Source organism: Halichoeres trimaculatus, unplaced genomic scaffold (assembly GCF_033239565.1).
Source record: "Halichoeres trimaculatus isolate MK-OKI-2021-1 unplaced genomic scaffold, fHalTri1.1 fHalTri1_scaffold_17, whole genome shotgun sequence".
NCBI classification, from domain to species: Eukaryota; Metazoa; Chordata; class Actinopteri; order Labriformes; family Labridae; genus Halichoeres; species Halichoeres trimaculatus.
Window position 1 is genome coordinate 26,163,969 of NW_027437195.1, and position 15,087 is coordinate 26,179,055.

The 15,087-nt window shown below is 40.1% G+C and overlaps 1 protein-coding gene across 1 annotated transcript; it reads left to right on the top strand.

Moving 5' to 3' along the window:
• The first annotated feature begins 4,184 nt into the window (after window positions 1–4,184).
• On the top strand, window positions 4,185–14,776 carry LOC141806801 (carnitine O-acetyltransferase-like). The gene is made up of 13 exons (XM_074692480.1): window positions 4,185–4,391; window positions 5,810–5,928; window positions 6,241–6,294; window positions 6,480–6,645; window positions 6,991–7,165; window positions 8,904–9,082; window positions 11,145–11,245; window positions 11,798–11,917; window positions 12,090–12,212; window positions 13,356–13,491; window positions 13,918–13,980; window positions 14,289–14,426; window positions 14,556–14,776. The coding sequence occupies exons 1-13, from the start codon at window positions 4,185–4,187 to the stop codon at window positions 14,763–14,765; spliced, it is 1,791 nt and encodes a 596-aa protein (XP_074548581.1). The 3' UTR covers window positions 14,766–14,776.
• Window positions 14,777–15,087: the final 311 nt, after the last annotated feature.

Genomic DNA, 15,087 nt, shown 5'->3' on the forward strand with positions numbered 1-15,087 from the left:
ATCTTTGGAGAAATGCTTTGCGCAGTCTAGGAGGATTACAATTCCAAATGTAGGATGTGATTAGAGAATCAAGAGCATTGAAAAAAGATTTTGGGATAAAGACAGGGAGGCACTGGAAAAGGTACAAAAACTTTGGGAGTAGTGTCATTTTGATTGAGTTTATTCTTCCAATAAGAGACAGTGACAAAGGGGACCACTTTGACAGAATTGTCTTGGCTTGGTCAAACAGACTAAGAAAATTGTGTTTAAAAAGCTGTTTAAATTCTCTCGTGACACAGATCCCCAGGTAATAAAAATGGCTAGTCACCACTTTAAATGGGAAATTTGAATAATTTGATTCAAGAGCTACCTTATTTATTGGGAAAAGTTTGCTTTTGTTTAAATTAATTTAATATCCTGAAAAAAGACTAAAAGTCTCAAATGCAGAAAGGGCTTCAGGAACGGAAGAAGCAGGATTTGAAACAAAGAGGAGTAAGTCGTCGGCATATAGAGAGATCTTGTGTTCTATATCTCCTCTACTTATACTCTCAATATTTTTATTGCCACGAATAGCTATTGCAAGTGGCTCTATGGCAATAGCAAAAAAGGAGTGGACTCAGAGGGTAGCCCTGCAGAGTCCCTCTAAGCAGATCAAAGTAAAATTTTTAAACTGTCCACCGGCCCTCACTCAAGGTCTGTGGACCTGGGCCTAAGTGCACGCAGCGACTGGCAGTGAGTGAGAGCTGTATTTTAGACGTTCCTAGGTTTTATATTCCTTGGTCGGGTGACGACTTTTAGTGCTCTAAGTTCCAGTAACAGAAAGATAATGCCATGGATTACTTTCATTTCATCGTGTTTGGCCTTGTATCGTGCTGGCTTGTCACCCATGAGGAGAGTGGAGCTGTGGGCCAGCTGAAAACTGTTGACACCCGTGAGGAGCTTATTCAACTTAACTTACCAGGTGGTGGTACAGAACTCACCTCACAGTTACCTCACAGTTACCGGATTTTATAGTGAGAGATTTTAACAAAATAAGGGACATGAGGGAGAGGAAAGAGGGAGACGCAGAGGAGTCAAACTACGCCTGAGGAGACGGCAGCTCAGCCGGACCCCTCTGCCCTCTGTCATCCTGGGAAACATCCAGTCCCTGAGGAACAAGATGGACGAACCAGAGGGACTTCGGGGACTGCTGTGTGTAATGATAGGTGCAGTTACAGTGAATAACCACTTGGTGGTAGTGTAGCTGTTACGTAATATTAGGAGTTGGGAATAGCATGATGTAAACAACATATGAATAGGTTGCTAGGCCCCGCCCTGTTGGTTGCGGCTGCCTTTTGCAGCAGCTCTCTCCTCTTTGTCCGATTCTTGTAACTTTTTTGTCTCTTTTTCATAATCTTTTATCATGACTTTTTATTACTTTTAGTTATCTCCTTGAGGTTTTCATTGAGCACTTGATGTCTTGTCACTCTGACCAAGGCTTGATGTGTTCGTTTGTGTCCTGATATGTGATCACTCTGTCTGCAAGACAAATCTACCCTCGGGTATAAATAAAGTTGACCCCACCGGCTGGTTTATGAAGACTCCAGCTTGTTTAAGATAAGCAGACAAATAAAGTTCAGAGGGTCAAACTGTTAGGAAAATCAAACAGCTTGTGGCTCTATATAATTTCAGAGGGAGCAGGCTGCAGGTTATTCTGAAATCAGGTTCAGTCGTCTCACTGACAGGGGACGTTTCACATCCAAATCCTAAAACACTGGTAAAAACTGTGAGGAAGACTTTCTGGAAGAAAAATGTTGAGGATCTGCAGCAGGAGTTTGGTGAGTCACAGACTTTACTTCATCCTTTCTGTCTCATCCTTGATTTACAACAAATGTAACACTATAACCCGGATCACTGAGGGCCAGGTGTTCAAAGAATCTAATCAGATTTAGAAATCCCATTTCTTGCTATCTAGGATCACATAATCCACCTCAGTTTTATGCCGGTTTTTCAAAGCAGCATTGGATTGGATCACCCTGATCCAGATACAGTTTTCAAGATTACCAAATCCGGATTACCAGTGCTCTAAATGGGACAACATATAATGTGGGCTACCAGCTCTGTAAAGAACAAAAAGTAGAAGAGCTAACATGGGTCATTGTCTGTGTTTTATTTTTAATTTCTTTTATAAGCTCTCATCTGAGCCACAACAGCTGAATAACAAATATACATAAAAAAATAAAAAGAGGATGTTCTGAAAACAACCAAAAGTTATCAAAATAAAAATTAGAAAAAAAACAATGTTAGGGCTTCATCTGCATCCAGCATTTTAAGCTCTGTTTTCACAAGGCGGATCTGAAGTCTTTCTCTGGTTTGCTGCAGTTTGTTCAGCTTGATTTGTTCCTCTGCCAGGAGTATCTCTGCTTCTGCTCTTTCATTTTTTTTTTAATTTACTATACCGAAAGGCTTCATTGATAGCCTAAGATAACTTAATCTGCTTTTTCACTAAAATAGTTAAGAGTCAAGCGCTAAATACAAATAAAAGTATCAACACTAAACTGTACAAATGATGTATTATTTGACCAATTTTAAAGTTTTCCCACATTTTCTTCCTGAAATCCTGCCCCCCTGTTGGCATCAGGATAATCTTGTATTTTCGCATCAAAGGGATCCAAATCCAACTGAAAAGTTCTGAACAACACAAACTGAAGGTTTGATCAAAACAAGGGTTAGATAACGTCATCTAATTCGATTTGGAAATCCTTCTTTCCAGTTTGAACAGCACATTTTCAGAATTTAACCTAATCCAGTAGCCAAAAACTGATTGGATTACCTTTGAACAACTGGATTGGATTCTACATTTTCACCACAAGAGCACAACAACTTGGCAGACCACACACATATTCTGGGCGTGTTCAGCTATTAAACCATTTTTTTAAAATTTTTTTTATTTATTTATGTATTTAATTTATTTATTTATTTATTTATTTTTATTATTATTATTATTATTATTATTATTATTATTTTTTTTTTATTTTTTTTTGGGGGGGGGGGGGGGGGGGGGGTTACCAGCAATGTTTTGGGAATGTTTTTGTTTCCTCTTTCTGACTTTTATTTGGGAAACATAGATTTAAAGGGCAGCGGTGTCTCACAGCGTCTCTGGCGGGTTTCAGCATTAACAGCTAAAACAAAAAAAAGTGGAAGCTAACGGCTTATTGCTACACCACAGAGTTCGTCTATATTCAAGACGGAAAATACTTAAGAAAACAAACATGTAAAAGACATTAAGCAGAGCTAATAATTTAGCAACTTACCACGGGGACGGCTACATACAGACTGGCAGGGAAACACAGGCTGCACCACCCAAGTCTGCACCATAGACTGTATACAGAGTGGGCAGCGTGGCTCCGTCACAGCCGCAGCCATTGTAGCAGTTGTGCAGCAGAGTCTGCGCAGTAGAGACGATGAGGGATTCTGGAAGAATCTGAGTGGAGCTGGGTAACAAAATAATATTTTATTTTTCTTTCGAGAGTCTAATTACTTCTTGACTCTACCTCCCGACGTATTTTACAGTCCCCGAAAAAAATACACGAGAAAGGCAGCTGTCAATCATTGTTAAACGTGACTTAAAGCCTCTTTTTTAACCTCTAAACAAAACTTTTCCGGAAAAAAAGAGGACTTCAATACAAGACAGCCAAATGATATCTTCAAATCACCACAACAATCGGATGTCAGAAACATTTCTACGAGGAGTATTATTTTTTTTTAAAGTTTGACCACAGCTCATCTGGAATGTATATACTGCAGCCAGCCACCAGGGGGAGCAGTTTTGTGTTGCCATGCAAGCGGACGTCCTTTTTTTTTTTTTTTTTTTTTTTTTTTTTTTTTTACAGTCTATGGTCACTAGAGCCACTAGAGGGCGCCGACGCCACAGACACCTCCATAACAAGGCCGTAACAAGGCAGTGGCTTTGTAAGGAACCACCCACTGGTTATCAGTGGATAGAAATTGTGATAAACATCCAATAAGAGCACAAACAATGATATAAGGAGGAAACCATCACACAACCTGCTTATATTGTTCTGTTTCTGAGTGCCCATGTCAAAGAACTTCTCAGTCATGTTGTACAGTGATTAAAAATGATGTGTTGTTTTTATCAGGTAAAGGTGGGCATGTTGAAACCATGTCCCCAGCTGAGACCTGCTGCTCTGCACTTATGTCGAAACATGAGTCAGCAAAAGGATCTGCCCAAAATGCCGGTGCCCCCTCTGAAGCAGACCTGTGACCAGTACCTGAGCGCCCTGGAGCCTGTGGTAGAGCCTGATGATCTGCAGAGAACCAAACAGCTGGTGGAAGAGTTTCAGAAACCAGGAGGAGTGGGAGAGAAGCTGCAGAGAGGTCTGCAGAGAAAGGCAGAGAGCACAGACAACTGGGTGAGTCTGAAGAACCACAAAAAGTCTAAATAAAGTAAAAAAACAAAACACAAAAACATCAATGGCTTGTGTGTAAGTCCGAAAATAAATTTGATCTCAAGATTAAAAAAGAGGTGATGGACTGTGAAGAGAAAGGAAGATTATTCCAATCAGATGGATCTTTGAATGTGAATTACCTGCGACCAATTTCTTTACGGATTTTTGGGACTGTGAAGGATGAATTAGTCATGCAGCTCAGAGGATAGAGATAGGATTTATGGCTCTTTGGGATCCGTTCGTTTCAAAGAGCCATTCAAGAGACTGACTCAATTGGCCTATTTTTATATTTATTCACTTTTAAATCATTGTAAAGCCTCATTTTTTTTTTACCTCGTATAACTAATGAAAACAAAACTTTTCAGAAAAAAGAGGATTTCAATACAAGACAGCCAAATGATATCTTTAAATCACAACAATCGGACATGAGAAACATTTCTACGAGGTATATTCATTTTTTCAAGATTGACCACAGCCCATCTGGAATGGCTGGAAAGCCGGATTTCTCAACCTATACTGCAGCCAGCCACCAGGGGGAGCAGTTTTTGAGGAGACCTCACTTCGAGCCGCTCAAGCAGGTGTCCATTTTTTTACAAACTATGGAGGAGAGAGAAAAAAAGAACAGTTCCCAACCAATCGCTCATGTTAATGAGCCGTTCAAAAGATTTGGTTCGTTCATGAACATCACAACTCTATAAGCGGATATGGAGCTGTAACTGGACCAGGAACTGTTTTAAGGAACTTGGCAGCCAGATTCTGCTCTGTACAGGCTATGAGGGACTCATAGAAAGAATCTGAGCGGAGCTGGGTGACAAAAATAATTATTTTTTCATGTTTCAAGAGTCTTCTTGACTCTCCTTTCTGACATGTTTAACGATCCCTGAAAAAATATGTCAACTGTCAGTCACTGTAAATGTGACATGAAGCCTTGTTTGTAATTTCTTCTAACTAATGAAAACAAAACTTTTCAGAGACAAAAGAACTTGAATACAAAGCAGCCAAATAACATCCTGATATCACCATGACAATCGGATCTGAGCTAATTTTTCACAAGGTGTATTCATTTTTTCAAATTTGACCACAGCCTGTCTAGAATGGGAGATGGATTTTTTGACATATACGGCAGCCAGCCACCAGGGGGTGCAGTTTTGTGGTGACCTCACTCCGAGCTGAGCAAGATGATGTCCAATTTTTTTCTTATAGTCTATGGGACCAACTGACTGCTGGAGAAAGACTCTAGTGGACACTCAGGGAACTGCGGTTTATTGCAACATTTTAACGTTTTGAGAAAACTCAGTGCATCCTTTAATACTTTGTGTGTGTGTGTGTGTGTGTTTGTGTGTGTTTTTTTTATTTATTTTTTTATTTTTTTTTTGCACCAGTCAACAGAAACTTACATGAAGTACCTTTTCCTGAAACAAAGAAAGCCTTTGCCTATTTTTTCCAATATGGCTGGAGTCATCCGTGCACCAGACTGCACAGATATTGCTGGACAGCTCAGGTAATGCACACTTGTATGCACACACACTCACACACACACATACACACACACACACCTGCACACTAGCCAACTTCCAGAAAGAAGAACTTTAAGCTTTCTAGTAAGGTTACCTGTCTTTGTCTGACCCACCTGCCTGAGAGGTAGATGTGTCAAGTGTTTTGGCTGTTCCTGTGCCTATGCTTTGTAAAATATATTGCACATCTGATTCCTCAAGCTTCTACCAGCACTCTTCATAATGATGATCATGGCTGATTGAGTTTTTCTGTTGGTAATAATTCAGATATTATAATCTTCCATGCTGTCTGTTTTCAGGGTTGCTGCTGATGCAATTGTTGCTGTGCTTCATTATAAACTGTTGATTGATACGTAAGTTTTGTTTTGTTTTGTTTTTCCATCTTGGTAATTTTATGAACAGCTGAAATCAGTAATCTTTGATCCCTTTTCCTCCTCAGTTGTTCTGGCTTTAGATTAAAGCCCTTTTTGTACGGATATAGTGGGATAAATGTTATTGATCAGAAGGATATTGATTGATGGATTAAATATTTTTGCAGTGGTACACTTCCTGTCCAATACGTCCAAGGATTTCCCATGTGTAATATGCAGCACGAGAACTTCATCTCATCCTGCAGAATCCCACATCCAGAAGCCGATTCATTTGTGTTTTTTGACAAAACCCCCAACCCCCCCAAACACATCACCTTGATTCACAATGGTCAGGTAAGAGACACCCAACTCATATTCAAAGATTTGTCCTACAGTTCTTCTATAGCGCTCTATTACATCACAAAGAAAAGAGAACAAGTCAGCTCTTTGTTAATCAAGTTTTTATCTTGTAATCTCTAAAATGAACTCCTACCAGAGTATGACTGAGCATGTGGTCTTTGTTTCCTGTGACACTTCTTGGTACCTAACTCAGAGATTCTTTGAGAAGACTGAAGTGTACCGTGCATCATCAAATCATGAGATTTTGATTCTGTGTGTGTGTGTGTGTGTGTGTGTGTGTGTGTGTGTGTGTGTGTGTGTGTGTGTGTGTGTGTGTGTGTGTGTGTGTGTGTGTTTCAGTTGTTTATGATGAATGTGTACCACAGTGATGGTACTCAACTGAGTAAGGAGGAAGTCCACATCCAGCTGCAGAGAATCTGTGACCCGTCTCAGGAGGCCGATCAGGAACCTGTTGGCGTCATGACAAGTCAACGCCGAGACATCTGGGGAAGAGTTTATGAGAAGCTCATCACTGGTGAGAAAGAACAATACCCAAATAAAAATAACACAACAAACACACTTAATATCCATGACTTAGTTGTTGTCAGTAGCCTAATATGAAAGAAACTGAACTTAACCACAGAGCTAATTTGCCGGTCCACTTTAAAATCACTGTCCATTGTAGACATCGTAGTGATTCAGAATGCTGAACATGAATGACTGAAGGTATGTCTGAAAATGGCTGAATGAAGTCCTGAAAAGCAACTGCTAATGCAGAATGCTGAATTAGCCTGCCATGAACTCTTGGATGATGGGAAATGAATGGATGAATCAATTGAATGGATAAATGAGTTTAAAGTTGAAATGGTTGCAACTACTGAAAAATGAAAGGAATGAATTAAATTTTAAAGAACATTTATGGAAATAATGACCTGACTGAGGGAAAATTAAAGTCTGATATCTGAAACACTGTTAAATGTAATCTTGTTTGTCCTGTGTGTGAGTTTTTAATCATGTAAGCCTGTCAGCTGAGGCTCATCTGAAGCCAGATGTTGCCGTGGTGATCATTGTCCACCAAGAGAGCTGGTGGAGTCTATCGATTCTCAAGACCTCCCCACCAAAATCATGGTGTCAAACTGCCTGCAACTGTAACTAAACCAAAGGGCCGATCAGAAAAAAATCACACTGTAGGAATCCCGAGACCCAGAGGAATTGGTCTGTGTTAGTTTCATGTCTGTAGACCCAGAAATGTGCCTGTGTCAGCGAGAGACAAATTAGTGAAATTTGACTGATCTCTGAGAAAACCCCTCAGGACTTAACATAGAAGTACATGGTGTGCTGGTGCTGACTTTACCTAACAGCTGGCTGTTTTGTGATTAAATGCTTTGCTTTAAACTTTGTCGGAAGCAGGACAAGATAACCTGTGTTTTGAGGGCTTATATGCCTATGTAGGGCAAAAATTATGGCCAAGAGAGCAGTTTCCCCAGAAAGTTTCCAAGTTTTGTTTCCCCCTCTCCCCACTCTAAGCTGAAACATTCCGTCCAATACACACCAATGTTAAATGGCTTGAAAAGCTGAAATGCATCATGACCTTTGAAGGGTCATTGTGAATAAACTATGAATGCTAAGAAGACTTTGAAACCTGCCAAATAGAGCCAAAGATAGCTGAATATTTTGAAGTTTAAATGGAGTTTGTAGCTGAATGTATGACTGAATGAGAAGGGTTTGGAGCAGGCTGAAAAAATGTCCTGAAGGGAGAAAATTTTGAAAATTCTGCATTCATCTCTATGAGACCAAAAATACAAAAAATGTGAAATATCTCTGAAAGTATTTGCAAAAAGGGCCTGAAAAGTCATAGTTTAAATGTCCTGAATGAGACACACGTTTTAAAGTGTGAACGGTGAAAATCGGTTGAAGTTTGTAGAAGGAGTAGCGGGCCAAGAAAATGGGCAGAAGAAGAAGAACCAGAAGAATATTTTTTTTTGACACAGAAGAACATATGTTGTAACAAGACCCTAAAACACATGGCTCTAACCCTGCTCGCTGCCTATCGACTAAAGGAGATTAAAGTGAGACTAAATAAATAAAAAATCATCAGCCACAGAGCAACACTGAAGACAAAAAAGAGAGTTGTAAAGTATGTTGTTAGAAGATTTGCCCAAAATACAATTTAACACCCAGTAAAAAGAAGTTGAATCTTGCCTAATGAGTTGAAAAATACATGTAATTTGGCTGGGGTCTGATCTTTAAACGTGGTGTTATTTTTTGTCCAGATGAAACCAACAGACAGTCACTGCTGACCATCCAGAGCAGCATTTTTAGCGTCTGTCTGGATGGACCATCCCCTGCCAAGATAGACCCCTCTCAGCGCCGCATAGGGATGCATCAGATGTTGACCGGAGAAGGAAGCAGCTGTAACGGTACCAACCGCTGGTATGACAAAGGACTGCAGGTCAAACAGCACACACGTATCCATACACACACACATATCTCCAAAGCTAAACTATTTCCAATGTTACATCAGTTGCTGAGTAAGCAAGAGAAATACACTCAACAAAAACATAAATGCAACACTTTTGTTTTTGCTCCCATTTATCATGAAATGGACTCAAAGATCTAAAATTCATTCCAGATAAACAATATTACCATTTCTTTCAAATGTTGTTCACAAATCTGTCTAAATGTTTGATAGTGAGCACTTCTGCTTCACTGAGATAATCCATCCCACCTTACAGGTGTGCCACATCAAGATGCTGATCTGACATCATGACTAGTGGACAGGTGTGCCTTAGACTACCCACAATAAAAGGCCACTCTGCAAAGAAGATGTGTTGCACTGCATGAGGCAAATGGTGGTCACACCAGATACTGACTGGTTTTGAGTCCCCAGACCCCCAATAAAGCAAAAAAAAAGCACATTTCAGGGTGGCCTTTTATTGTGGACAGTCTAGGGCACACCTGTGCACTAATCATGGTGTCTGATGAGCATCTTGATGTGGCACACCTGTGAGGTGGGATGGATTATCCCAGCAAAGCAGAAGTGATCACTATCACACATTTAGACAGATTTGTGAACAATGTTTGAGAGAAATGGTTATATTGTGTATCTGGAATGAATTTCAGATCTTTGGGCTCTAATTTAGTGGCGCAGCGCAGGGGGCACAAGCCTGGCGCAACCCACGCAGTGTTAATTTCGTTCGGCGCACCGTGCGCTGCCAGTTTGACGATTTGGTAGACTGTCTGCGCAGAAATGGGTGTGACGGCGCGTCAGGGGAGGTGTTGGCAGAGTCATGTGGGCGCAGTGACAATTTCGTGCCAAAAACAGCGCTGTTTTTCAGTGCGCTGAAAGCTCGCCAGCTCCAACCTGGTCTATTCTCCGTGCAAAGTGGAGCGCACCCTTAACTGTTCTGTCACATCTGATGTCAGATTAAAGCCGTTTGTCATAATGGAAAGTTAACCTGACAGGAGCTGGAAGTTTGATGCACATCTTACAATTATGCAAAAAACACCCTTAACATCTGATACTGAGTATATATCTGGCTTCTCTCATTTCATTTAATTCAAAGAAAAGAGGGAGAGAAAAGACGAAGAAAAAAGAGACAAAATAAATGTATGTCACTCAGGATTTACCTGTGATTTCCCAAATTTCTCTGTTTTAGTCTTTATTTTTAACGTGATCTAAAAAGATGGAGGACATTATTGTAAGGAGGATGAGGTGGAGACACTGGGAGAGTATATAGTATATCACCAAAGGCTCTGCTTGGCGATGACAAACCAGGAGTGCAGGTGGATCAAAAGTATTCTGAATGGATAAGCCAGCTGTTTAACTGCCTCTTAATTTTGTACTCCTATTAATGACAAAGGAACAGATTAAATCTGTCCTGGGGAGCTGGCCTACACGGTGACGCGCTTCGTGTCCTCCGATGCGCCACCGCTGTCCATTCTCCTCCTGTAGGGACAGCGGCTCTGACCGTCTCCGCTACCGAGTCTTTCCAGCACACTTTCCGGGAACAGTCAGACCAATTAGGCGCTGTGCCTCGACCGCAGGGCATTTGAAGGCAAGGAGAGGCGCTCATTTGATTGGTGAAGACAGCGCTTGGCTGTGTTAAACCCACTCACGGCTTTTCTCCTCCCTCTCTGCCATTTGTGGGGAGGGAGGCGTGGACGCGCAGCTCTGCACCTCTCTGCGCCTTGAGTGCGCCTCTCTTGGCACTGCAGAATACTTGCAAATTGAGCCGGTCACATCCTGTCCGCGCGGCGAAGGCCGGTGCAGGGCAGGTGCGCCTGCGCTTAGACCTGGTCTACGAAATTAGAGCCTTTTGAGTGCATCTCGTGAAAAATGGGAGCAAAAACAAAAGTGTTGTGTTTATATTTTTGTTGAGTGTGTTATATATTAGGCCTTACCAAGCTGCTCTGATCTTCTTTGAAGCATAATTTTTATAATTACTATAAAGATTTAATTGTTTGAACACTGACAGTACTCTTTTATTCTTTATTTCTTTTTCTTTCTACAGGTTGTTGTTGGGAGAAATGGGCTGTGTGGACTTCAGATGTCTCATTCAGTGGCTGATGGAATAGTTGCTATGGAATTGATGGATATAACACGTGAACACATGTAAGTGACCATACCGTTAATAACTTCTGGTCTTTTGGTCTGTGGTCTGCTCAAACTTGAGAGTCTATCAATAAAGTGATAGACTCTCAGTGTTTACTTCTTGCAAAGTTAGCCTACAGATATGTCGGAGCAACACGCTGCTGATGTTGCTAATGTATAGCCCGCCGCAACGTTTGCTTGATGTCACATTTCAAACCGTAGCGCTACACAACTGTACTGATAAATACCTTACCTCAGCGCGTTGTATCCAGTAAAAAAAATGTCTTGAACAAAGAAAATTTGTTTTGATCTGACCTCCATTTAATTCCAAAACAAACACATGCCTCACTAAAAGTAATTTACAACAGTGTGCAGAGACTCCGAGGCCACAAGGTGGCGAGGGAGTGCAATCAAAACAGATCCTCCTCATAGCATCTTTAAGAAACTAAACCTGATAAGCTAAACACGAAAGACAAAACTGATAAAACAAAAGGTGATCTTAATATATTAGATGAGACATAACAAGACATGACTCTTCCAGTCCATAAATCTTTTCGTTTCTCTGGTGTGTAGGAAACTAGAGAAACCACCAACATCCCCCAGGGAGGATTTATGTCCTCCGCAGAAACTGAAGTTCAACATCACAGCTGAGGTCAAGGAGGACATCCAGGAGGCCAAGCAGCATGCAGACAAGTAAGCAACACATGCCCAGGGCTAACGTAGTCACCTGTTTGTATGATAAAAGTCTTTTTGAAAGTTTCACCAATTTCATCTAAAAAATTTGGCACACATATGTGCTGATAAAAACTGACACTATCTGTGTTAAGAAGAAAATCTCACTGTAAACTGTTTCTCATTCTCACAGGTTGGCTAAAGGCTTTGATCTGAAGCTAAAAGATTTCAGCCACTTTGGTAAAAACTTTCTGAAGTCCTTAAAGATGAGTCCCGATAGTTTCGTGCAGATGGCAACACAGCTGGCCTACTTCAGGTGAGTCATAGAGAAGTCACACACGGACTGATTTTGTATTTAATGTTACTGTGTTATGGTACGGCCACACTGGAAGCAAATTTACGGTGAGATTACATACAAAGTCAATGCAAAGATGCATTTAGACGCCAATTCGCCCCAGACGGCGTGTTGGAGGCGTTTGCACGGCATCTGGGGCGTCAGACGCCTCTATGCTTGAGTTAAAAATATTGAACTTTGAATTAAAAAATGTTCAGATATTTTGGGAAAAGAAGAAATTTTACAATCTGCAAATATTTAATAAAATTTAATACATTTGCAGTTTAAAAAAAATCAAAAATTACAAACTTGTTAAAAAAAAAACTTTGAAAAATTTTAAATTTCAAAAATGTGTTAAGATATTTAAAAAAATGGAAATTTGAAAAATTTGAAAAAAAAAATCAAGCTTTTTCAAATTTGCAAAAATTAAAAAAGAAACATCAAAAAAATGCAAAAATATTACATTTGAAATTTCAAAAATTTGCAAAAAAATTTAAATTTAATTGTTTTTAAAAAAATGTGAATTTTTAAAAAACTGCAAAAATTTAATAAAATTTTCTCAAAGGATACCTCAATTTGCTACTATATTTTGGTGATAATTTTCAACTTACAACAGAACTAAAAGTTGTATTTTCTTCCAGATTTTTTTTTTTTTTTTTGTAGATTAGGTTATCTTACCTGTGCTGTAAAACTTGAGGTTAGCCACAGGTGCATGGAAAGTTGGTGGGCTGTTGATGTTGTAGAAGGTGAAGTAGAGCAGTCGCAGGCTTTATTGCAAGATGTGATGCACATTTAGTGTATTTAGTGTATTTTATTTAGTGTCAATGTCTATGATCATCAATACCCACTTAGGGAAAAATAAAAATTCTTTATTTTAATAATATTTTTTAAGCCCCCAGGGAATCACTGTAAATGAGTCAAAGAGCCGCAGGTTGCAGACCCTTGTTCTCGATAATGAAGTTCAGGTTGGCGAGGGGTTGCTTTTGTTGCTGCTTCGTAAAGTTAAATCAGAGAAAACAGAATTTCTACATCTTAACCTTAATCTTAAACGACCCTTTGCAACGATGGTACTATTACTCTGATGGGTTGATTTGTTTGTTCAAAAAATTTCTATGTTTTCTTCAGGGTGCATAAGCAGCTGCCTGTCACAGTGGAACCAGTAACCCTGAGGATGTTCAAAAACGGACGTCTAGGAGTCATCAACACTACCACAAATGAATCTGTGGCTTTCATTAAAGCCTTCGATGACCCCAGCATCCAGGTGTGATGGGAGGAGCTTTACCTTCATTTAAGCTTATCTTTGATGACATAAATCCAAAGTTACCCTGAGTGGCAAAGAGGCTACCCTCTTGTTTTCTGGGCAGTACAGTAAGGGCGCGCTCACACAGGACACCCGTACCTTGCCCGAGTACGGTACACTTGCAGTCACACTGGCCAAAGGAACTGGAATTTAGGATGGAGAGTGCTTGGGCACGGTGCAGATGGCCTGTGTGACAGCGCCCTGAGCCGCTTAGCTGATGACTTGTGAGTATTCCCACACCTTCCCTATCCCCCCTGGCCCAAATAGAAGAGAGTCCAGCCTCTTTCCAGGAGTTTAGTTCTGGGTTCCTTCAAGGATGTCATGGGAATCGCTTTGGACCCTCCCCTGAAAATTTGCCTTGGTTCAACCTTTTTTCTGTTTCAACAGAGCTCAGAGAAGGTAGATCTGCTCAAGAAAGCTCTCAAAGTACAAAGTCGCAACATTATCAGGGTGAGTGCTATTTACAGCAACAGTAACTGCTTTGGTTTATTATGTAAAACATTGATAAAAACAGAATTTGATAATTAGATAAACATTTTGAGCCTGCATTCAATTAAAAATGAAGCAAAAACAGCTTATTGAAATTTAAACAGAAAAAGGTTTTGCCTTAAACCAGATCTGCTTGTTTTCAATAAGATGCACTTCTACTACAGACATGCTGTTGTAATCCTGCAGAATGTGGTTTGTTACTCAAGAAAACTTGAGAAATGTGTCTGAAATCGGTGCATGTGGTTGAAGTGGTTGCCTCATTGTTTCAGGCAATACAGGGACAGGTCACAGACCTACATCTTTTTGGACTGGAGATGCAGGCTGCTGAGGAAAATATACCAACTCCTGAAATTTTCAAAGATGCAAACTACGAAAAATGTTTCGCATGTCAAGTATTAGCTGGTCAGGTAAGGACAGGAATTATACTTTGGCATGAAGGGAAATCTTTATCAACATATGACGGTCCCTTTTTTATTGTCATGAAAATGTCAACAAAACATTTCACAACTATGACGTCTCTTTGTTTTGTCCAAAAGATAACAACCACCTCTTCAAATTACCCATGCTCCAGTCCTGAGACTGTGGAACTGTACGACATAAACTATGGTATAATGAGCGATCACATGGAGTTTGTGGTGTCCTGTTTCGAGTATTCTGAGACCAACAGAGTGAAGGATTCAGCAAAGCTGATCCAGGCCTTGGAAGACGCGTTGGTGGACATGGGAAATTTGTTCAAGCAAAGTTAAGAATCTACGCTGGAAACCTAAATGATTGTCCTGGATGCTCTTCAGCTTCATCACAGTGTGCCTAACGATCAGTGGACAGGCTGGAAAAACACACGTGGTGTTTTTTTCAGACCCACTCAGGAATGAGGTTACTGTGTGTTGGTGCCTTAGCATATATTGACTGTATTTGATTATACCACATATGTCAACAATCTTTGTTTTTTGAAAGATAATAAAAAATGTGTAATTTACATAGATCATTTATTTAATTATTCTTATGTGGGCAATATTTAATGTGTTGTTGGGGGCTGAATGTGTCTGAAAACTCACCAAACTTCACATA

Excerpts from the sequence above, each read along its gene's own strand:
- LOC141806801 (XM_074692480.1), top strand. The coding sequence starts at position 4,185 with ATGAGTCAGCAAAAGGATCTGCCCAAAATGCCGGTGCCCCCTCTGAAG. Across the intron at positions 6,646-6,990 it reads CCTTGATTCACAATGGTCAG|TTGTTTATGATGAATGTGTA; the intron begins GTAAGAGACACC and ends TGTGTGTTTCAG. Across the intron at positions 14,427-14,555 it reads GTCAAGTATTAGCTGGTCAG|ATAACAACCACCTCTTCAAA; the intron begins GTAAGGACAGGA and ends TTTGTCCAAAAG.